Source organism: Eulemur rufifrons, chromosome 6 (assembly GCF_041146395.1).
Source record: "Eulemur rufifrons isolate Redbay chromosome 6, OSU_ERuf_1, whole genome shotgun sequence".
Taxonomy (NCBI): domain Eukaryota; kingdom Metazoa; phylum Chordata; class Mammalia; order Primates; family Lemuridae; genus Eulemur; species Eulemur rufifrons.
Genome location: NC_090988.1, coordinates 53,268,063 through 53,292,147, shown reverse-complemented (window position 1 = coordinate 53,292,147; position 24,085 = coordinate 53,268,063). Strand labels below are relative to the sequence as shown.

At 40.5% G+C, this 24,085-nt stretch overlaps 1 protein-coding gene across 1 annotated transcript in view; it reads left to right on the top strand.

Annotated features, from left to right (window-relative positions):
• Positions 1–2,356: 2,356 nt before the first annotated feature.
• Positions 2,357–24,085, top strand: part of MRPL48 (mitochondrial ribosomal protein L48) — a 49,138-nt gene continuing 27,409 nt past the window's right edge. Inside the window, exons 1-4 of the mRNA XM_069469273.1 lie at positions 2,357–2,640; positions 14,125–14,177; positions 16,896–16,933; positions 23,066–23,154. Of these exons, the coding sequence (XP_069325374.1) occupies positions 2,620–2,640; positions 14,125–14,177; positions 16,896–16,933; positions 23,066–23,154 (201 nt within the window). The 5' untranslated portion in view covers positions 2,357–2,619. The remainder of the gene's footprint in view (positions 2,641–14,124; positions 14,178–16,895; positions 16,934–23,065; positions 23,155–24,085) is intronic.

Below are 24,085 nucleotides of genomic sequence, written 5' to 3'. Positions count from 1 at the left end.
TCAGTGCATCATTTAACTGTGAACTTGTCTCTTTAGATAGTCTCTATATTAGCTAGGGTTCTCCAAAGAAACAGAACCTATTTAGGGTGTATGTATATAGTCATGCATCACTTAACGATGGAGATACATTCTGAGAAATATGTCATTGGGCAATTTTGTTGTGAGAACATTACAGAGTGTACTTACATGAACCTAGGTGATATAACCTACTATACATCTAGGCTATGTGATATAACCTATTGCTCCCAGGCCACAAACCTGTACAGTATATTACTATATTGAATACTATAGTTGAATTGATGGTGTATTTCTAGTCTAAAGGCTGGCAGGCTCAAGACCCAGGAAGAGCTGATGTTCCAGTTAGAGTTGGAAGGCAGGACAAAACTAATGTTGAAGTTCAAAGGCAGTCAGGCTGGCCAGGGGCAGTGGCTCACACATGTAATCCTAGTACTTTGGGAGGCTGAGACAGGAGGACTGCTTGAGCCCAGGAGTTCAAGATCAGCCTGGGCAATAGTAAGACCCTATCTCTATTTAAAAAAAGAATATACATACACACACACACATTAGCTGAATGTGGTGGTAAGTGCCAGTAGTCCCAGCTATTCAGGGAGGCTGAGGCAGGAGGATTGCTTGAGCCCAGGAGTTTGAGGTTGCAGTAAACTCTGATTGCTCCACTGCACTCTAGCCAGGTGATAGAGTGAGACCCTATAGCAAAAGAAAAAATGAAAAGAAACACAAAAACAAACAAAGGCAGTCAGGCAGAAAGAATTCTCTCTTACTTGGGGGAGGGTTAGTCTTTTCATTCTTTTCAGGACTTCAACTGATAACTGATTACATGCGGCCCACCCACAATAGGGAAGGCCATCTGCTTTACTCAGTCACTGATTTAAACGCTAATCTCATCCAAAACACATTCCTCACAAAAACACTCAGAATAATGTTTGACCAAATATCTAGGCACTCCATTTCCCAGTCAAGTTGACATATAAAATTAACCATCACTATCTCCTAGCAACTCTTCCCCAGAGGGAAGAAGGGTACCTTTGGGGAAAGAGATTTACCTATATAGCTCTTGGTGGCTCCACAGAATTTCATCATAGGAAGGATGGATAAAACATTAGGATAAGGATTCTTGTCAGGGATTCTGACAACAGACCAAACTCCTTATCATTGAAGTCCCATTCATATTTACAATTTTTTTTTTTTTTTTGAGACAGAGTCTCGCTCTGTTGCCCAGGCTAGAGTGCTGTGGCCTACCTAGCTCACACAGCAACCTCAAACTCCTGGGCTCAAGTGATCCTCCTACCTCAGCCTCCCGAATAGCTGGGACTATAGGCGTGTGCCACCACGCAGGGCTAATTGTTTTTTTTTTTCTATTTTTAGTTGTCCGGCTGATTTCTTTCTATTTTTAGTAGAAACAGGGTCTCACTGTTGCTGAGGCTGGCCTCAAACTCTTGATCTCAAGCAATCCTCCTGCCTCAGTCTCCCAGAGTGCTAGGATTACAGGTGTGAGCCACCACGCCTGGCCCCTATCTACCAGTTTTTACACCTTTTCCTTGCCAAGAACAGTAACAACAGTAGCACAATCAACAATAACAGCAAGAATAAAAATAACTGCATATTTGTTATTTCACTTGATGCTGAATTTCTGTGCTCATGTATCCCTTTGTACCCAGAGTTTATGTGTGTATTTTTTTAACTTGAATTTCTCACTGCTTTATAATTGCTGATGACTTGGCCACTAATCTCTGTGGGTCACTTAAGGGGAAGGCCCATGTAATGTTCATCTCTGTGTTCCCAGGGTTCAATCACAGGACTGGCACAAAGTAGTGCTAAGTGAATAATGTGTGCATTATGTGTGTAAAGTAAGTAAATGAACGCAGCGACATTATCTGATTTGAGACCAGGTGTCAGGGGGAAAACACCATGCATAAACAAGACTGAGTTTGAAACTCAGCTCTGCCTCAGTTGATTGATCCCAGACAAGTTCCTTAACCTCTTGATTCCTCAATATCCTTATCTGTAAAATCATGAGATAATATCTCCCTCACAGGCTTGTTGGGAGGAATAAATTAAGCGATACACTGAGCATAGTACATTGCACATAGTGGCCACTCAATAAAACGTAGTCATTCTCAATTATAATGAGGCAATTGAATGTTAGAAAGATTCACTTTGGGTCAATTAGTTCTTAAACCGAGTTTAGAAGACAGATCTCCACGGCCTGTGCTAGACAATGGAATAAATTAACCAGGCGAGATTTCAGTGTTTGAAGAACTCATATGGGTCAGAGATAGTAACAAATACGACATAGTATGGTTGATAACATACCAGAACTGTGTGCAAAGTACTGAGAAACCACAGAGATGGGAATTCATTCTGCCTAGAGAAATAGCAGTGAAGGTGACCCTAGAGTGAGGGCGGAGTCTAGGGTAATTTCTGGACGCTGAGTCTCAGAAGCTGCCGGAACCAAGGTGCTGTGGGAGTTGAGAGAGTCTCGGTCGGATATCGTTACTGGACCAGATCAAGGCCGTTCCGTCAGTGTTTTCAGACGCCCAGGGATCGCGGCTGGTGCGGCGGACCTTCGGTTTGCACAGTTAGAGGCTGCAGCAACAAAGGATGAACAGAACCCTGGAAAAGGTAAGGAAGATTCCATGCACGTGGCACGCGGGGGAGACAGTGGGGACAGCAGAGCTGGAAGGTGGCGGCGCGTAGACATCCGGGTATGAGACACTCGGAGAACAAGGCCCTTCCCAGCAGCCCATGCGGCGCCGCGTAGCGAGGAGGCTGCGCGGCGCCGACTCCTCTCTGACCCAGACGAACTCGGCCGCGCTGACCTGCGCCACGCCCCCACCACTTGCAACTCTCTCCACCCAGTGTCAGGAAAGGGGAGAGCTCCATAGTGGGAATCTCGACAGCAGGATATCGCGATAAACTGTGTGACCTTGGGCAGGGCATTTTATTTTTGCATTTAGTCATCAATTTCCAGAATTTTTTCTAAGCATACAATTTTTTTGTTTTGTTTTGTTTTGTTTTGAGACAGAGTCTTGCTCTGTTGCCCAGGCTAGAGTCCTGTGGCGTCAGCCTAGCTCACAGCAACCTCCAACTCCTGGGCTCAAGCTAATCCTTCTGCCTCAGCCTCCCTAGTAGCTGGGACTACAGGCATGCGCCACCATGCCCGGCTAATTTTTTTTTCTCTATATATATTTTTAGCTGTCCATATAATCTCTTTCTATTTTTAGTAGAGACAGGGTCTCGCTCTTGCTCAGGCTGGTCTCGAACTCCTGACCTTGAGATATCCTCCGGCCTTGGCCTCGCAGAGTGCTAGGATTACAGGAGTTGAGCCACCGCGCCCAGCCGAAGCATACAGTTTTGACTTGCTGAACTGATTAGCCTGTGAAGCTACCTGGTGATAATGAAAGGGTAATAATACACTACATTTTTATTTCCAAGACCTTATTTAAGTGACTGTCATAAAACCATATGAATCACCTTAAATGCATTCCTTGGCCTTCTCCTGTTCCCTTAACAGATTTAACAGATTTCAATTGTGCTCTTTTCAGTTGTATCATGCTGCTTCGATTAATGACTCATTTTAGCAATTTATATTAAAATTTTATGTTAGGCATTAATTATGGTGCCTGTATCCTCCATGATGCATAGGTTATCAATGGTCATTATGGCTCATGGATCTACCTGTAGTTACCTTGGGGCTGTCCCTGAATGTCTAAAGGCCCAAGCCTCTATTCATCCTTTATGAAATGACTGACTTGGTCACCTTAGCCAATTTGTGAGAATTTGGCCAGGTCTGGTGTAAGGATAATAAGAAAAAAATCAGGCCGGGTGCAGTGGCTCGTGCCTGTAATCCTAGCACTTTGGGAGGCTGAGGTGGGAGGATTGCTTGAGGCCAGGAGTTTGAAACTAGCCTGAACAAGAGCAAAGACCTGTCTCTACTAAAAATAGAAAAATTAGCAGGGTGTGGTGGCTCAGGCCTGTAAGTCCCAGCTACTCTGGAGGCTGAGGCTGGAGGATTGCTTGAGCCCAGGAGTTTGAGGTTGCAGCGAGTTATGCTGATGCCACTGCACTCTAGATTGGGGGACAGAGTGAGACTTTGTCTCAAAAAAAAAAAAAAAAAAAGACTAATTAGGGAGGGCATGGCTGCACCAAGTTGCAATGTGTAATCTGTCTCTACCCTCCCTTAAGAAAAGTCATAAAGTTTCAAAATTATGTTGTTAAAAGTGGTCACATTGGTGACTTCACTCTCCTGCTCTATTTGCCTTGGTTCTGAGGAATACTGAAAGGGAAGGATCCTTTTTCAAGGAATACTATTTCCAACCATTCCATATTCCAGAACAGCCCATGGAAATCTGTCAGTAAGGCCAGCATCTAAAGATACGAGGGCATGTAGGGCCTCTCCAAATCTGATGCCATTGTTCCCTTCTAGACTCCTTTGTTACTGACTTTACTCTTCCATTCAGCCCTCCTGCTTTGGCCCACTAACCTCTCCATTATTTGCCAAATGCTGAATTGCTGATCCTTAATCTTGTGATGCCTTCTCACTTGGAGTGCCCTCCCCGTCTCACTACCTATCCAAATGCTCCATGCACAAGGCCCAGCTCAGATCTCTTCCATAAAACCTTTCTGACCACTCTGGCTCAAGTGCCTGCTTCTTTTCTTTTTTTTAGAGACAGAGTCTCACTATGTTGCCCAGGCTGGAGTGTAATAGCTATTCACAGGCCTGATTGTTAGGGTGGAAAGCTCACTAGGTGCTCTCGGGACTGGGAGAGAAAGATTTCTAACGCAGAGATTAGGATATATAAAGGTAAAAAAGTTTATTTTATCTATTTAGAAGGAGAGGGAGAAGGGAAAAAGAGGGAGAAAAGAGAGCAGAGAGACAGCGTGGCATCCCAAAGAAAGAAAAGGGGGTACCAGTCCTGAGGCCAAATGGCTTACTGATTTTAAGGGGGACGAAGAGAAAAAGAAATAACGATGGCTGTCAATTGATAAAAAAAAGCGGCAGGATATCAAAGTCCAAGAGTTGGTATCACGGGAGTTATGACTCTGCCCTTGAGATATGGTTGAGGCTGTAGCTCGTTATCCTGCTGTTTACTCAGGAACTCTGTAAAAGCAGAGTCTCAAAAAAATAATTTTATTTTAATTAAATTAATTGATTAATTAATGTATTTTTGAGACAATCTTGCTCTGTTGCCTGGGCTAGAGTGCGTGGTGTCAGCCTACCTCACAGCAACCTCAAACTCCTGGGCTCAAGCAATCCTGCCTTAGCCTCCCAAGTAGCTGGGACTACAGGCTTGCACCACCACGCCTGGCTAAATTTTTCTATTTTTAGTAGAGACAGGGGTCTTGCTCTTGTTCAGGCTGGTCTCGAACTCCTGACCTCAAGTGAACCCCACCCGCACTCCCACCCCCACCCCCGAGTTGGCCTTCCAGAGTGCTAGGATTACAGGGTGAGCCACCAGCCCAGCCTAAAAAAACAATTCAAAGAGAAAGATTTACATCTCTTTTCTGACTGTTCACCTATTTTCAGAAGTTGTGCAAAACAGAACTCCTGCTGGATGACTGTTATTGGGAGAACTCATAGGGTTGATCTTTTAACTGTTACTAGAAAATTTCAGGATTAGGTATTTTCCTGTTATTTTTGCAAGGCCATCCCTTTCACTGATGGTAGCTCACTACAGCCTCAAACTCCTGGCCTCAAGCAATCCTCTTGCCTCAGCCTCCTGAGTGGCTGGGACTACAGGCGTGCACCACCACACTGACTCTGCCTATTTATTTTCTGAACTCCTATTTCTGAACTCCTAAGTCTTGTGTCCATCCTTGCTTTAATCTGTCTTGAAGTGTTATTTAATACATTTACAAGGAAAGCCATGGGATTTGCGGCACACCTGAGTTCTATCTCTTGCTAGCTATGTGATCTTGGACAAGTTATTTAACCTCTCTGTGCTTCCGTTTCCTATCTGTAAAATGCAGATGACCACCACATGTAATTGTTATAAAGATTATAAAGGATAATGTAAGTAGGAGTCCTTTGTAAGGTGTGAAAAATGATGCAAGAAAGAGTATTGATATTATTCTGTAGTTAATAAGCTTTCATTTGATCTTCACAATATTATGAGATAACCTGGCAGATGCAATAGATGAGGCAATGGAAGCCCCTTGCACAGTGTCTGGTATATAATAGGGCCTAAAGTGTTCTCCTGAATGCCTTGAATGAATGAATGACTTGCTTATAGGTCAACAGCCTCTAGATGTGGTACTGAGACTGAGACCTAGATTTTCTACCCCTCCTAAGACCCCACTGCTTTAGCTTTTTTCCTTCTTTTTAAAAAAATTTTTTTTTAGAGATGTGGGAGTCTAGCTACATTGCCCAGTTTGGCCTTGAACTCCTGGACTCAAGTGATCCTCCCACCTCAGCCTTCTTAATAGTTGGGGCTATAGGCGTGCACCACCATGCCTGGTGCTTTTCCTCTTCTGAGTATTTCACATCTCCCTAATTTGATAATAATCTTGGTTTTCCTCATCTGTGGAATGAGGAATGAAAACCTTTCTCAGGTGTCAGTCCCTTCCTTCTTTGCAACCCATACAGCCAATTGTGCTATATCACATTGCAATGTAATAAATAATTTGCACACCTACCTTCCTCACTAGAACATTTTGTGGGTACGCAGCTGTATTTTCCTTTTGTGTATTTGCACCTACCGTATAGTGTATTTGGCCTAAAGTAGGTACCTGATAAATGGTGAATGAATAAGTGAATGAACAAATGTTGTTACACAGTAAGTTCACAGTATAGCTGGGACTATTAATATCATTTCTAACTTCTAATCCAGTGCTCTTTCCTTGGGTCCCTGAGAAGTTTTTGGCTGCAAGTCATCTCAAATTCTAGATGGGTAAGAAGCTCAGCTTTGCTAGAACAAAAATGGATGGAACCTGTACTTCTTTGGGTCAACAGAAGGAGTATGGCAGGGGATCCAGATAAGAAAGTAATGCTGATATTCATCAGACCCCGGAAAATGTATTGATTGATCAAGCTGGCAGGATGGTGTCTGGGGAAGTCAGAGTACACCGAGGAATGAGTAATGACTCACCTACAGAGTTATTTTGCATGGAAAATTAATGGCTCTGGGGTGTCAAACTCAGGTCTGGCTGCCACTCACCCTTAGATTACCACTATTTTCTCATGGATTACTATACCCCTGCACCACATGGTTTGGTTAGGGGAGGGGTGGTGATCACTAATGGTATGCCAGGTTGTGTCTAATTATCAGCCCAGAAGGAACAGCCTTAGGGACTGATCTCAGAGATAATAAGATGTTTTCAGGTGAAAACATTGAAGGCCAAAGTGGAGCAGAGTTCATATGAACAAAAAGCAGTGAGGATTGAAGCAAATGAAAAACCAGCACACATGAATTAGGTGAACATTAAAAGATGTGAACTAGGAGTATACACATTTCAGAGTGCCTAGATGAGCAGGGAGTCCAGAAACTCAGAATAGTCACGAAGTTGGCTAATTCCCGATCAACTCTAGACTACAAGCTCTAGAGGAGATTTTCTATTTTGTTTTTTATCACAATTTTATCTTCAGCACCTGTCACACTCCAAGATACATATTGTTTAACAAATGAGGAACTGAATAATAACCACCAGGATTATCATCACTGTTACCAACTTGACCATTAATAATGCACTTTGTATCTGCTAAGCCCTTTTCACATATTATCTAATTTAATCATGTCAACAATTTTATAGCCTCTTTAGAGATAAGATAATGAGGTTTAGAGGGATTTATTAATTTGATCACCACTTATTTATTCAGCACCTACTGTGTGCCAGAGTGTATTCTAGATGTTAAGATGTAGTTCCTGTCTTCGTGGAGCTTATTAAGAGAGGGACTAATTAGGCATATAACTACTTAACTAATTGTGATAAATCCACAAAGGAATGATTTGGGATGCTATATGAGTGTATAACAGCAGGATCCAAGCAAGTCTAAGCAATTAGGAAAGTTCTTGAGGTTGTTACATGACTAAGACTTAAAGAATGAGTAGGATTTAGAGAGCAAATATTCCGGGCTAGGAGAAGAACACATACAAAGGCCCTGAAATGACAACACACTTGGAGTTCCAGAGGGCCCAGACAAAGTTGGGAGGAAGAGTAGTGGGGCTTGGATCAGGGATAGTATACAAAGAAGTAAAAGTGAGAGTTAGAAAGATTGTAGAGGATTGGATTTACATTTCAGGTGGTGACCATAGGGATTGTAAAATTGGGTTTAGTCCTGGAGAAAGTTAGGGAATTGGGTTTAATGGAGCTCAGCTGTGGCCTGGAAGTACCATCCAGTAGTGGTGGTGTGAGGCCATATATTTCTTTTCTTTCTTTCTTTTTTTTAAAAAATTCAAATAGCCGGGCGAGGTGGCATGCACCTGTAGTCCCAGCTACTCAGAAGGCTGAGACAGGAGGCTCACTTGTGATGAGGAGTTTGAGGCTGTAGTGCACTATGATCATGCCTGTGAATAGCCTCTGTACTCCAACCTGAGCAACATAGTGAGACCGTGTCTCAAAATTTAAAAAAAAATTGAGATACAATTTATGTCTTATAACGTTCACCATTTTAAAAGTGGATAATTCAGTGTTTCTTAGTGTATTCACAATGATATGCAACCATTACCACTCTCTAATTCTAGAACATTTTCATCATCCCCAAAAGAAACTCTTTACCCATAAGCAGTCACTCCTCATTCCCCCATCTTCCTAGCCCTTGGCATCCACTACTTTACTTTCCACCTTATGGATTTGTCTATTCTAGTCATTTCATATAAATGGCATTATATAATATGTGAGGCCAGATATGTTTTCAGTGACTTGCCAAGGATCCTACAGCTAGGTAAATGGAAGTGCTGAAATTCAAACCCAAATCTGTGTGATTATAAAACTTGTGCTCCTAACTGCCATAAGGACACAATGCAAAGGCAGACTTTGGTAGTCAACATAAACATGTTTATAAGATGATGGCCAAAGGAAAAGCTAGAAACAAAATCAATTTTGGAAAGAACTTAGGAGGCCGGGTGCAGTGGCTCATGCCTGTAATCCTAGCATTCTGGGAGGCCGAAGCAGGAGGAATGCTTGAGCCCGGTTTGAGCTTGCTGTCAGCTAGACTGATGCCACAGCACTCTAGCCTGGGCAACAGAATGAGACTCTGTCTCAGAAGAAAAAGAAAAAAAGAACTTAGAAGAAGAAAACCTCGAGGCAATGATCATTGCCTTCAAATACTTGAGGGACTTGAGTTCTTGGATGAAAAGCAAGAACTGACCTCATTCTGTGTCACCCCAGAGTGGGGAAATAGGCTTAAACCATGGAAGTTATAGGGAGATCAGTTTGGGTTTTTTATGTGGGAGAACTTTCAGATAATTTTGAGTGTCTGAAAATGTTAATTCTTGAGTAGGAAGGTATTTAAGTAACAGATGGGGCATTATGGTGTTGGCCCTGTATGTTAGACAAGTGGTGGGCACTGACAGAGGGCAGAAGGCCAATGAGAAGAATCTGAAGCTTCTAATGAATGAACTGACACAGTGACTGGGCTTTTTAAGAATGCCTAAGATGAGAGTAACCTCCGTTGCAAGAATTGGAATACAGATCAAAGTATTCTCATCTCAGGGAAGAAATAAGAGCTATCATATAGTAGCAGAACTTGCTTTGCAACGAGAGTTATATGGTAGTGGAAAGAGCCCCCACTGTGGGGTCAGCTAGAACATGACTTATTAGCTATGTGCATTAGGCATGTTAATTCACATTTTTGAGCTTACTATAAAATGAGGGTGGAAATACCTATCTCATAGCATGGTTGTGAGGGTTAAAGGAGATGATGTTTGGCTGATAGCAGGTACTCAACAAATGGTTGGATTATTGAGGCTATCTTCTTCTTCTTCTTCTTATTATTATTATTTTAGAGACAAAGTCTCACTATATCCTCGAACTCCTAGACTGAAGGGATGCTCCTGCCTCAGTTTCTTGAGTAAGTGGGACTATAGGTATCTGCCTCTGGGCCTGACTGATTAAAGCTATTATCTTTAGTGTATGAATTTCACTAGTATAAGTTGGTATCACTTTTTTGAGTGGTAGTGTGGCAGAATGGAAAACATGGACTTTGAATTCAGGCAGACCTGGGTTTGAATTCCTGACAACTCTTACCAAACCTACAACTTTGGGCAATTTACATAAACCTCTATTGTTTCCTATAAAATAGAGGCAGTTATCTCAATAATGCCTCTATCAGTGGATTGCTATAAAGATGAATTGAAATAATATGTATAAGGTGCTTGGCACAAAGGATTTACTCGATGAATGGTAGTAACAATGCTATTTTAAATAATATTAATACACAAATATATTCTGTTACTATTGATATAACAGCTCTCAACTGCTTGCCTCAAAGGCCCCTGACCCACTGCTCTCAATATCCTCCCAGGCTCTGGTGATTGAAGCTACTTTACTCACACACTATAGATTTTGCCCTGCGACTTAAGTTCTTTGGTAGCTGTGCAATCCTTTCTTGGTTCCTGGCTCCATAGCTCATGGGACAAGTATTTTTATAAGCCACTGTGGCAGCTCTGTCCTCATTCACTCATTCACTGGCGTCACCACCCTCCTCTTCCACTTGCAGAGCCAGAGCTGCTCTTCATTTGCTGATGAGGGGAAGGGGATTATTGTAGATACAGTCCCAAAATAGATTACTTTTGTCCTGATAAATAATGCCTAGCATTGCCGGGAGAGGAAGCACATTTCCCAGAGCTGATGCGGAGAGTTCACACCACAATTTGAATGTCTTCCAGAAAGTTGTCAACCCTTAAGTTTGGCTTTTAGATAATTAAATCCTGAGCTATTGTAAAGACTCAGAAATCTGACCAATTAAAATGAGGAGAAAGCAGTCTCATCTAGATCTTTCTTCCTATCCAATACTCTTCTATGTGAAATGACTCATTTAAAAATATATTCTGATTTATATTGTTTGTCATGGTTAGTAGATCTTGGGCCTGGAGAGACCTGAGAGTCATCTGCTCTAACTTCAAGAGATGTGGCCATTGGTGGGGCGGGGAGCTGGCCTGAGTTTTCTTGGGGCTCCCAGTTCCCTACTCTGTCTTTTATACTGACTAATATTAGTCAGTTAAGCATATCGCACACATACTTTACAAGGTCTTTTAGTGTCTGATTTAATTGTGCTTTTTAAATCATCCATACTGTGCCCTTCATTCTGTCTATTCATATCCTTTCCAATCTTCAGGCCTCGCATTCTCTGGGAAACTTTTCCTAAGTTTGATCTATTTTCCCCCCTAATTTCTTAAGCACTAAGCCCTTCATTTATGTGAGAGAAGGTATAGAATAGTAGCGAAATTACGGACTTTTGGGAGTCAAGATCCATGTGCTAGTTTTTTTTGTTTTTGAGACAGACTCTTGCTCTGTTGCCTGGTAGAGTGCCATGATGTCAGCTTAGCTCACAGCAACCTCAAACTCCTGGGCTCAAGCGATCCTCCCACCTTGGCCTCCTAGAGTGCTAGGATTACAGGCATGAGGCACCACGCCCGGCCCGTGTGCTAGTTTTGATAGTAGCTATCTGGCTTTGTGTAGGTTACTTAATCTCAGTTTCCTCAACTGTAAAATAGGGATAATAATGCTTATTTTGTAAGGATTAATATGATTTAGAAACATGGTAGGTACTCAACAAAATAGATGTGGTTGCTTAAAAAATGGTAGTAATGTTATTCACATTTTTTTCTTTCTTTTTTTTTTGACTCTGTTGCCCAGGCTAGAGTGCTGTGGCATCAGCCTAGCTCACGGCAACCTCAAACTCATGGGCTCAAGCAATCCTCCTGCCTCAGCCTCCTGAGTAGCTGGGACTACAGGCATGCGCCACCATGCCCGGCTAATATTTTTAGCTGTCCAGATCATTTCTTTCTATTTTTAGTAGAGACGGGGGGTGGGGGGGGGTCTCACTTTTGCTCAGGCTGGTCTCGAACTCCTGACCTTGAGCGATCCTCCAGCCTCGGCCTCCCAGAGTGCTAGGATTACAGGCGTGAGCCACCGTGCCCGGCCTAATTTCTAATCATTTATTTATAAACTAAGTCAAACCTTGACTGTCCACAGTGTATGTGCCTGAGAGGAATATGACATGACTCTTGCCCTTGAGCATCTCTGGGTTTAGCATAGGGATCCTTAAGTGGTGTTAAGAGTTTCAGTGAATCTCCTGAAGTAGTATGCAAACTTTTTGTATATCGATGCCTATATGCATTTGTTTAGGAAGAGGGTTCATGATTTTGAGCAGATCCTTAGTAACATCTATTAATATAACACTACAAAAGCTAAGAACTGTCCCTACCCCCGCCAGCCATCTCCACCTGGATTTCGTTCCAGGTGTGCTTATTGTTCATGCCACCTATTGACTTCATCATATAATCCCTGTGGTATTGCTTAGCTATTTAATACAAATGTATGTTTGTGTCTCCAGCCATCCAAATGCCTATAGGACAGAGATTGTGAATACATTTTTTAATAGCTTTATTGACTTATAATTCACATATTATACAATTCACCATTTAAAGTGCCCAATTCAATGGTTTTTAATATATTTACAGAGTTGTATAACCATCACTACAATCAATTTTAGAACATCATCCCCAAAGGAAACTCCATACACTTTAGCTGTCATCCCTAGCTCCCCAGAACCTCCAGCCCTAGGCAATCGCTAATCTACCTCCTTTCTCTATAGATTTGCCTATTCTGGATATTTCCTAAAATGGAATCATACAATATTTGGTCCTTTGTGACTGGCTTCTTTGATTTAGTATGATGTTTTCAAGGTTTATTCATATTGTTACGTTTTGGTCTTATATTTCCTTTAAAATTCAGCATAGTAATTTCTACATAACAGGATTTTTAAAAATAAACTTTATTTTAGACTAGTTTTAGATTTACAGAAAACTTGCCAAGATAATACAGAGAGTTCCCATATACCCAAATTTCTCCTATTATTAACATCTTACATTAGTATGGTACATTTTTCATAATTAATGAGCCAATATTGATATATTATTATTAACTAATACTGACACTTTATTCAGATTTCTTTAGTTTTTATCTAATGTCCTTTTTCTGTTCCAGGATCCCATACAGGATATTATATTTACTCATCATCTTTTTATAGGCTCCTTTTTTTTCTTGTTGTTTTTTTTTTTTATCTTTGTTTGTTTTTCCTTTTTTGTGAGCTGCTTTGACTGTAACAGTTTCTCAGATTTTCTTTGTTGTTGCATAACAGGCTTTTCACACATGCATGGTGAAGGAATTGAAATTGTTATCTATAGTAGGCAGGATTTTCTCTTTATGTTATGAGACCTTAAGGACAGACATTTAATGTTTATTATCTAGTTTATGAAAAGACCTCCTCTATGTCAGACACTTCCTTAAGTGAAAGTATACTGCAGATCTTTCAAACGAGTGCCAACAGGGCACAGTGAGACTGAAATAATTGGGGAGAGGGGAGGGACGCTGCCACTGCCATTACCTCCTCTCATTATTATTGTTTTGTTGATGTTCGTATCATTATTATTATTGAGACAGACAGTGTGCTGTAATAGAGGCATAGCCTTTGGACAGTAAGACAGTCCTCTTAGCTACTTACTAGCTGTAATTTTTTGGAATATAACCTGTTTGGACCTCACTCACATCATTTGTAAAGTTGTCTTACGGTATTATATTTTGAGAGTTAAAGAAGATTTTGAAAAGCCCCTCTTGTGGGTGGTGCTATGCATGGCAGATGCATAATAGTTGTTGACTGATATTAGAAAAAAATAGATCAAGTTGGAAAGGGGAAGCCAGGTGAAAAAGCAGTGTAAGAAGGGGACTTCTGTTTTTTGAGTATTTTCTGTAGTGAGCAGAATAAGAAAGATGACCTTGGTTTGCTTGCATATTGGTGTTAACTGTAGGAAAGCCTCTTTGCTAGACAAGAGCTTTTGTATCCTTTTTTGGTTTGTGTACTGTGGGTTTCTAGCCTCTCTGATAGAAGGTCCTGGGAAGTCTGTAAGTGCTTAAGATTGTCCTAACATGGCTGTTTTGCTGCAGGTGCTGTGCCTGAGGAACAATACCATTTTTAAGCAAGCCTTTTCCCTCTTAAGGTAAGGATATTAATAAATATAGCTGACATTTACATTCTACTTCATAGTTCACATAGCATTTTTCTTTCATCATATCCACTTACATGGCTACTAAGTGTGTCAAGCTTTAACTCCCTTGCCATCTTGCTTTTTCTTGCTTCTTCCCCGTTCTCAGTGAATGGTAACTCCATTCACCTAGGTACTCAGGCCAAAATCCTTGGAGTTATCCTTAACATTGTTAATTCTTTAATTCTACACTGAATTCTTCAACAAAACTTTTTGGCTCTGCTTTTGAAATATATACAGATCCATTTCTTACCTCCAGTTTCAGCTTATGCTTTCTGTTTTGCAAACCAAGGAGTAGCAGCTCCTCATCTCCTCATTGTCTTTACTACCATCACCCTGCCTCCTAACAGGTCTCCCTGGGTTTACATTTGTCTTCCATTCTTCACACCACAATCAGAGTGATTCTTTTAAAACCAAGTTAGGTCACATCACTCCTTTGCTCAAAATTCTCCAGTGGCATCCCATCTTACTCAAAATAAAATCTACAATCCTTACCATGGCCTACAAGGCCTTACATAATCTGCTCCCTCATTTTAGAATACTTACTCAGCTTTAGCCACGCTGCTGCCTTTCTATTCTTTGATGATCTAAGCATCTTCCCACACCAGGATCTTTGCACATTCTTTGTTCAGATATCCATATGGTTTAACCTCCTTACTTTATTCAGGTTTCTGCCCAGATGCCATCCCATCAGAGAGGCCCTCCCTGACTACCCTATGTAAAATAGTCCCCCTTCATCTATCTCTATCCCCTCACCTTGCTTTATTTTTCTTCATGGTAGATGTCACCACTTGACATACGTATAAAATTTTTTAATTGTCTCCCCCAGCTCCTACCATTGACTATAAGCAGCACGGGGATAAGGACTTTGTTAGTTTTGTTTACTACCCTATTCCTAGGGTCTAGAATGGTGTCTGGCACATGGTAGGTGTTTAATAAACATTTGTTTACTGAATGAATTAACCCTCATAGTGACCTGATAAAACATGTGATATTATTTCAATTTTATACGTAAATAACTAGGGTCCAGAGAGTTTAGTCTATTGCTCTAAGAGGACATAGGTAATTTGGGTTGGAATTAGGATTCAAACCCAAGGGTTTTATTTTTTTTTTCTTGTTAGGCATATGGAGTGCAGCCTCCCCATTGTTTTTCTCTAGATGCTAATGAAATGCACTTGGTAGTTTATTTCTCTATTCGGCAGATATGCACCAAATGTCTTGTATGTGGCAGCTGCAGGATGTAAAAGAATGAATTGTGTATTTTTCTGGACTACTTGGCACTCAGGAACCTGGATGATTTCTTGACGGCTTTCTCCTTTTATTCTCTTTCCATCTTAGTCTATTTTTCCATCATTAATCAGTCACCTACTGTTTGATAAGCACTTACTGTGGTACCGCACTAGGCATTTTACATGTTATCTCTAATCTTCACCACAACACTACAGGATAAATATAAATATCATCATTTTACAAAAGAGGAAGCTGACTCAGAGAGTTTGAGATAGATTTTCTGTCCTATGAGGTTGTACTATTATTGTCTGTGTTTTAAAGATGAGATAACTGAGTCTTAGTGTTATCAAGCAGCTTGCCTAAGCTCACAGTTTAGAAATGGTGAAGACAGCATTCAGCATTCACATGTGCTTTTCTCCAGCTTATTCCACAGTTCAGTTTCAAAGCTTCTCAGGATGCAGAACTAAAATACTCTGATTACCTAGTCATCTGAACAGAGCCATATTATTCTCCTCTGTGTTCTCTGGCTTCTCTGTCCAATCTGGCTCTCATTGCTGTCCCTGCTCCTCCATCCTCCCTGAGCCTGATCTAATAGTGCAAGGCTTATAACCCTTTTCTCCTAGGCTGTTGCAAGAACCACCTCATTAGTTTTCTTGCCTCAGTCTCACCTTTTCCCATTGATCCCTCACCTGCTCCCAGGGTGAACTTTCCAAAACTTAAATTTGATCATATCACTCCTGTGCTTAAAATCTGCCAAGAGCTTTTCCACTGACTAGGCAGAGTAAAGACCAAACTCCTTAGCACAGTGTACAGGCTTCTTCAAATCTTCATGACCTAGCCCCTGATTACCTCCTCAGCTTTTTTTTTTTTAAGAGACTTAATCTCGCTGTATCACCCGGGCTGGTCATGAACTCCTGGCCTTATGTGGTCCTCCTACCTCAGCTTCCCTTTCCTCTTCACTTTTATCTTTCACCCTGCCTCCCTCCCTGCTGCTTAAGTTCTACTCAAATCCTGCTGCTTGCTATTCTCCAAACATACCTTTTCATACCTCTGCCTAGAATGCTTTTCCTGCAGTGCTAAATAATCAAAAATATTTCCTCATTTTTTAAAACTCAGCTCAAAATATTTCCACCTCTTTGGTAGAAGTAACCATATTTTCCTTTGTGTGCCACTGAATCTTGTACATGTTTCTATTCAGGATTAATACTATATTGTGGCTCACATTTGTTTACCTATATCTTACTTATATTTGTATCCTCAGGACCTAGCCCTTTGTATGGCAAATAGTAGGTGCTTACTGATGTTTTGGGGAGTAAAAAGGGAAGGAGGGAGTAGGGAAATATCTAGTATTGACATATATTTAATGAGGAGAATATACTTTTTGGTAACGGTGCAAATAAAATTTGGTATCTAATTATATTCAATATACTTTATTCTTTTTAGGTTTAGAACTTTAGGAGAGAATCCCATCTATTCTGCAGGTAAGCAGTTATTTCCTAATGTAGTCTGCCTGCTTTAAGTGACCCTTAGGACTCTGTAATAATTTTGTCTAGGTTGAGCACGATGGCTCATGCCTATAATCCCAGCACTTTGGGAGGTCAAGGCAGGAGGATCATTTGAGGCCAGGAGTTCAAGACAAGCCTGGGCAATATAGCGAGACCCTGTGTCCATTAATAATAATAGTATTAATTATTATTTATTATTATGATTTGGGGTAGAAGGATGCTTAACTAACTATCTTTGAGAAGAGTGTCCTGGGCCAAATCCCACCCCTTATGTGGAATTGAACCATGGTGAGAACATAAAGTAATGGTTAAGAGGAACAGCTCTATAGTAAGTTTGGATTCCAGTTCTACCACATACTTACCCTGTGATCTTTGGCTACCTCTCTATAGCTTGGTTTCCTCACTTTAAAAAATGAAAATAATTGTAGTACAAACTGCAGTGAGCTATTTGAAAATTCAGTGAGATAAAACAAAGTACTCAAAAAAGTTACCTGCTATTATTATTAATACTTCTGCTATTCCAGACCTGTCTTTTATGTCCATCATCAGGCAAGGGCTTTTTTCACACTATTTTATCCAAAATGAATGTCCATTCAATCTGATTAACTCAATGAATTTCAATCTCTGTTTCAACCCAATTACTTGCCATGTTTGCTTTGTCTATTATGTGACAAATTTCAAAGCAGTTGTTGGGTTTTAATGACATCTGTCATGTGACTAAAGAGTATCAGAGATAAAGGAATGGGAATAAAGAATGGAACTAACATTTACTCAGTGCCTCCTATGCACAAGGCAGTGTTTAAGAGGCCTTTCAGATGTTAATTATTTTAGAAGATGATAGCAATGTGTAGGGAATCACTATTTCTACTGGGCCCAAAGCCCAACATCTCAAAATATGAGCTTTTAAAAAAATTTATACATTCTCTTAACAAACTTGTATTGTACCAGGGCTGTGTGTTAGATGCTGAGAATACAAAGTTAAAAGGATACAGGCCGGGCACAGTGGCTCACACCTGTAGTCCTAGCACTTTGGGAGGCTGAGGCGTTAGGATTGCTTGAGGCCAAGAGTTGGATACGGCAACATAGCATGACCCTGTCTCTTAAAAAAAATATTAGCTGAGCGTGGTGGTGCATGCTTGTAGTCCTAGCTACTCAGGAGGCTGAGGTGGGAGGATTGCTTGAGCTCCAGAATTGAAGGTGACAGTAAGCTATGATCATAATCACTGCACCCTAGCCTGGGTGACAGAGTGAGATTCTGTGTCTAAAAAAAAAAGGATACAGTTATTGCCATTTAGAAGTTTATAGTCTTATAAGAAATAATTTCCCCCCCAAAATAATACACTAAACACTTATATACCCACTACTTAGATTCAACTTTTGTTAATATTTTGTTATATTAGCTTTCTTTATCAGATGTCATGGTACTTCATCCCTAAGTACTTTGGCATGCATTTCTATAATAGAAATAAGGATATTCTCTACATTCTGTTAAAGAAACACAATACCATTATTTCACTCAAGAAAGTTAATAATAATGCCCCGATATAGTCTGATACTCTATCCATTTTCTCAGGTGTTCCCAAAATGTCTTTTATAGGCATTATTTTTAATCAAAAGCTAAGGAAGTTTCACGCTTTGCATTTTGCTATTTGTTACCTTTAATCTAAAATAGTTCTGCCACTTTTTTTCCTACAACAGTGAGTTTTTTTGATGAGGCCAGACCATTTCTCTTATAGAATGACCTTCCTTCTGGATTTGTCTGATTATTTCCTTGTGGTGTGGTATTACATGTTCTTCTATCCCTTCCTACAAACTGGAAGTTAGATCTAAAAGCTTGACTAGATTCAAGTTAAGCAGTTTTTGCAAGAAAACTTCATATCTGATGCTCTGAACTTCATATTGCACCTTGTCAGGAGATTAAAAAATAATAACCAAGAATATCTGATTATAAAAGTGAAATGTGGAGCCAGGCGCAGTGGCTCACGCTTGTAATCCTAGCACTCTGGGAGGCCGAGGCGGGAGGATTGTTTGAGCTCAGGAGTTCAAGACTAGCCTGAGCAAGAGCAAGACCCCGTCTCTACTAAGAAATAGAAAGAAATTAGCTGGACAACTAAAAATATATAGAAAATAATTAGCCAGGCATGGTGACACATGCCTGTAGTCCCAGCTACTCGGGAGGCTGAGGCAGGAGGATCCCTTGAGCCCAGGAGCTGGAGGTTGCTGTGAGCTAGGCTGACGCCATGGCACTCTAGCCCAGGCAACATAGTGAGACTCTGTCTCCAAAAAAAAAAAAAAAAGTGAAAAGTGAGCAGTGGTGCATGCCTGTAGGCAGGAGGATTGCTTGAGCCCAGGAGTTCCAGACTAGCCTAGGCAACGTAGCAAGATCCTGTCTCAAAAAAAAAAAAAAAAAAAAATATATATATATATATGTGTGTGTGTGTGTGTGTGTGTGTGTGTATGAAAAGCATTTTAGAGAATATGGAAAATAAATACATATGTACACATGCAAGAAGAAGCTGAAAATGAAGAAGTAAATAATATTATTGCTTAACATTTTGGCATATCCTACCTGTTCTTTTTCTCTCTTTCTCGTGAAATTTGTATATATTTTTCTTATTCTGTGTGTGTGTGTATATATATATATATATATAGTCTTGCAGTAATGGGAACAAATGATATATAATGCCTTATAATCTGTTTTTTTAATTTACTCTATGGTGAACATGTTTATACTGACCAATAAATATATCATTATTTTGAACGGCTGCATAGTACTGTATTAAATGGAGCAATTTGGGGGGGAAGATTCTGAGTTTGAACATATTGAGTTGGAATGCCATGCAAAGGATATATTAAGTAGCCCATTTGATACACTGATTTTGAGCTCAGTCTGAGTTGAAACTATAAATTTGGACATTATCATTTTGTCAATTTTACTTGAAGCTGTGGGAATGAATGTGATCACCGAAGGAGAAAAGGTAGAAAAGAGACCCAAGGATCAGTCCCTGTCAAACTCCAACATTAAAACGTTGGGAAGAGGGTGAAAGAGATGGCTAATGACGTTGAGAAAAGGAGGCCAAAGTGGAGAAAACCAGGATAGTATAGTTTCATGGCAGGCAAAAGGAGTGTTTCAAGAAGGAAAGGGTGTCTGGGCGTGGTGGCTTATGCCTGTAATCCTAGCACTTTGGGAGGCAGAGGCAGGAGGATTGCTTGAGCCCAGGAATTTGAGGTTGCAGTGAGCTATGATTACACCACTGTCCTCAGACAGTGTCCTTGGACAACAAAGCCAGACCCTGTCTAAAAAAAAAAAGAAAGAGAGGAGAGAGAGATACATACGAAGAAGTTAAATGAAGGGAACTTAGCATCCTCATTACAACATGAGCAAAAAGGTAGCGTCAGACAAACATGGTATATTCAAGTTCAAGTAGTTCAGTGTAATTAGAAGAACTGAGAGAAATTTGAAAAGAGATTTTGAAAAATGTGGACAGCTGCCAGGGACAAATCTTTGCAGATTGTTTTGGTGAAATAGCTTTTTTTTTTTTTTTTTTTTTTGAGACTGGGTCTCTCTCTGTTGCCTGGGCTAAACCAGTGGTGTGATCATAGCACGCTGCAACCTCAAACTCTTCCCATGTCCGCCTCCCAAGTAGCTGGGACTACAGGCCTGCACCACTACACCCGGCTAATTTTTCCATTCTTCGTAGAGATGGGGTCTTGTTGTGTTGCTCAGGCTGGTCTTGAACTCCTGACCTCAAGCAATCCTCCCAGCTTTCCAAAATGCTGGGATTATAGGCATGAGCCACTGTGTGCAGCCTATTTTGTCAAAATATCTGAAGAGCCAGTTTTGTTTTATTTAAATATACACTTACATACTATTTGCCAGGTGCCGGCATTGTATCTGCCCTTGGGGAACTTACAATTTATTGAATGGAGAGAATAACCTGTAATTATTAATAGATTCTTGGCTAGGGCTACTCCGATTTTTTCCTCTTTCCCTACCTGCATAGCCCTGCTAAAAGTGTTTTGTTTCAATTCTGAAGGAGAAATAATTAAAACAAAGTTGTTTACCGCCATCCTGGATTGATGAGTTTAGTTTCCAGTTTAGTAAACAAGGACGTTGAAGGACAATTGTCTCTGGCATATATAAAGGAAAAGGGAGTGATGTGGGGAAAGTCAATACGTGATTACATCTTATAATGTGGCAATTGAAATATTTTCAAAGCCTCCTTTCGAAACCCTGGCGTTTTTGTCTCTTCCTTCAGTAACGAGTTGCCTTTTCTCTCAAGGAGGCTGCAATGTTAATGTGACAGCAGGAAACCCAGCTTATTGACACAAACCAGGAGGAACAAATTTAGCTGAACTTACTGGTAATCAGAAGCTTTCAAACTTGTAAATTTTATAATTAAAACAACTGGCTAATTAAGCAGTTTAACCACTGGTAATTTGACCAAAACCTTTCATTTAAGGGGAGAAATGGTTCATTTAACTGTGATTTGAACCAGCTTCTTAATTAACCAGCTGCTCTAATTATAGGAATTGCCCCAAAGTGAATTTGAAAAGGCCTCCTTGCCAAGGAATTCCAGTAGATAAGAGGCCAAGGCAAGCATTTGCAGCACTTTCACCTAAGTGTGTCATCATCTCAAAGATCAGTTTTGGTTCTGCTTTTTGAAACCACTGGTGGGTTATTGAGTTTCTATGTACTTAAACGTGGTGATTGGCATCTTAGTTTTCTTTCTTATTTACACAAAATATTTTATTATATGATGGAGGCATGAGAGAGCTATGAACCATGAACTAAACTCATGATGATATTTGTATGTTTAGGACAGCAGAAGAGTTTCACAGAGATGGCAACACTGGAGCTGATCCTGGAGGCTGTGTAGAATTTCATTGTCAGAGAGGTGTAGCCCCAGTAGGTGGGGACAGTCCAGCAAGGCACAGAGGCATGAAAACTGCAGAGTTTATACAGAATGCCAAGCATAGCTCTGTGACTAGGAAGCAAGGTTTTTGAAAAGCCTAGTGGACTAGGAGAATGAGATGAAGTAGTTGGAACCAGATTATAAAATCAAGATCTTTAAATGCTTGCCTGAGAAGTTTCAAACCTTAGGCAGTGGAAAAGTATCAAACATTTTAAAATATGGCAAAGACCTTCTCTGTCTCCTTCATTATTGTCTCTGTAGTGCCTGGTACAGTGCCTGACAAATAGTAAATACCTGTACTTTGGAAAAAAGTACAATAAGTAAATAGTTGAATTAATGAAAGAGAATAGCATGATTAGATTTATATTTTAGAAAGATTAATCTGTCAGCTCTAAAGGATGGAATGGGGGGTGGTATGGGAAAGTATGGGTACAGGGACATAAACAACAACTTAGCTGGGACTACTGCTCTAATTTCCTAACCCTTCCGTCTGCTGTGTCCCAGATTAGGGCCTTTGTGCGTGTTGTTTCCTCTACCTGGAATACTTATCCTCTATTTTTTCATCTAATAAACTCCTATTTGCTTTCAAAGTCTCAATTTCATTTTTTGAGTAGAAAATACATGTACAATGAACAAATTTTAAAAGGTACAAAAGAACATACATAACTCCCTTGTCTTCTAACTACTTGCTTCCCCTCCCTGGGCATAACCACTATTACCATTTTCTTCTGAATGCTGGTCTCAGTTAAAAAAATCTCATTTTTTTCAGAGAGGCCTTCCCTGATACTCCATTCTAAAATAGGTTCACCTGTTATGATTGCTTGAGCTCAGCAGTTTAAGACCAGCCTGAGCAAGAATGAGACACAGTCTCTACTAAAAATAGAAAAAAATTAGCCAGGCATCATGGCTCATGCCTGTAGTCCCCACTGCTCGGGAGGCTGAGGCAGGACGATTGCTTGAGCCCAGGAGTTTGAGGTTGCTGTGAGCTACCATGACGCCACTACACTCTACCCAGAATGACAAAGTGAAACTCTGTCTCAAAAAAAAAAAAAAAAACTGTGGTTCTTTAAGCCAACAAGAGGCCCTCTACTTCCCAAATATTCCCGGTCCTACAGAGGATAATTTGTCTCCTTGTGTATGGTCTGTCTCTGGAAGAGCTTAGGAATGGGTTTGTCTTATTTTTCTCTTTTAGGTGGCATTCTACTGAGTACCAGTCGGCACTACAGGTCAAAGCCCACCCACGGCATTGGAAGATACCAGCACTTAATTAAAGCACAAGAGGTACGGGGCAGGGGGAGTCCTTTAGAAAAGGATAGTGTGCAGCTTTTGCAAAGACCCGAAGATCAGATATGTAGGTTGGGTAATATTGAAGATGGAAAGGATAGAGAGTTGCCCCTCAGTCCTCTCCAGTTATTTAGTTTGGGATTATACCGACTGGAGATGTTTCTATCAGCTTCTAATCTTGTTCTTAAGCCAGCTTATCATAGTAAAACGCAAATGGTTTGATTTTATTATATGTAATACTTTAAAAAAAATCTTAGTATAGGCCTTAGTTCGGTGTGGAACTCAGAGTGGAAATAATAAATTAAGTTTAGTTGAATGAATGGTTTATAGCAAGTAGAGGTGGATCTATATTTTCAGCCAAACAGCTGATTTTTATAGTATTTGCAGATCTAAATGTATATGTACTCCTTGAATCCATTATCACAGATAACTAGTTATTAGTTCTAAGCATTTTGAAATTATTTAGCTCATTACTTTGGCCCCAGCTGCACAGTTGTTTCTGTGGTGGTTAGATTTCTATGCATGTGCAGAGGATTTTGTGATGGAGTTGCCACAACATTGGCCTGAAAGTCAGAAGATCTGGCTTTGAGTCTCAATTCTATTACTTCCTATAAACAGTACAATTAGGGAGATTTTGCTGTTCTACTTGGGCAGACTTCAACATCTTTCGGTTCTTTGGCTTATTTTAATGCTCCCACGCAACCGTGTATCTTCCATTTGCCTTTCTCTTCTTGGCAGAGGTTCAATACCACTGTATTTGGGCCTTAGAAGCCACTAAACTTGCCATGTTTTCCTGAGCATCATCCTTATATTATGGAATATCATGAGAAGAACATTGCCATGTCTGGGGCCTGTATCAGGCAGGCTCCCGGCAGAAAACAGATGCCTTACTAAAATTGTTCCTTTGTAGTGGGAAGATTACTGAATC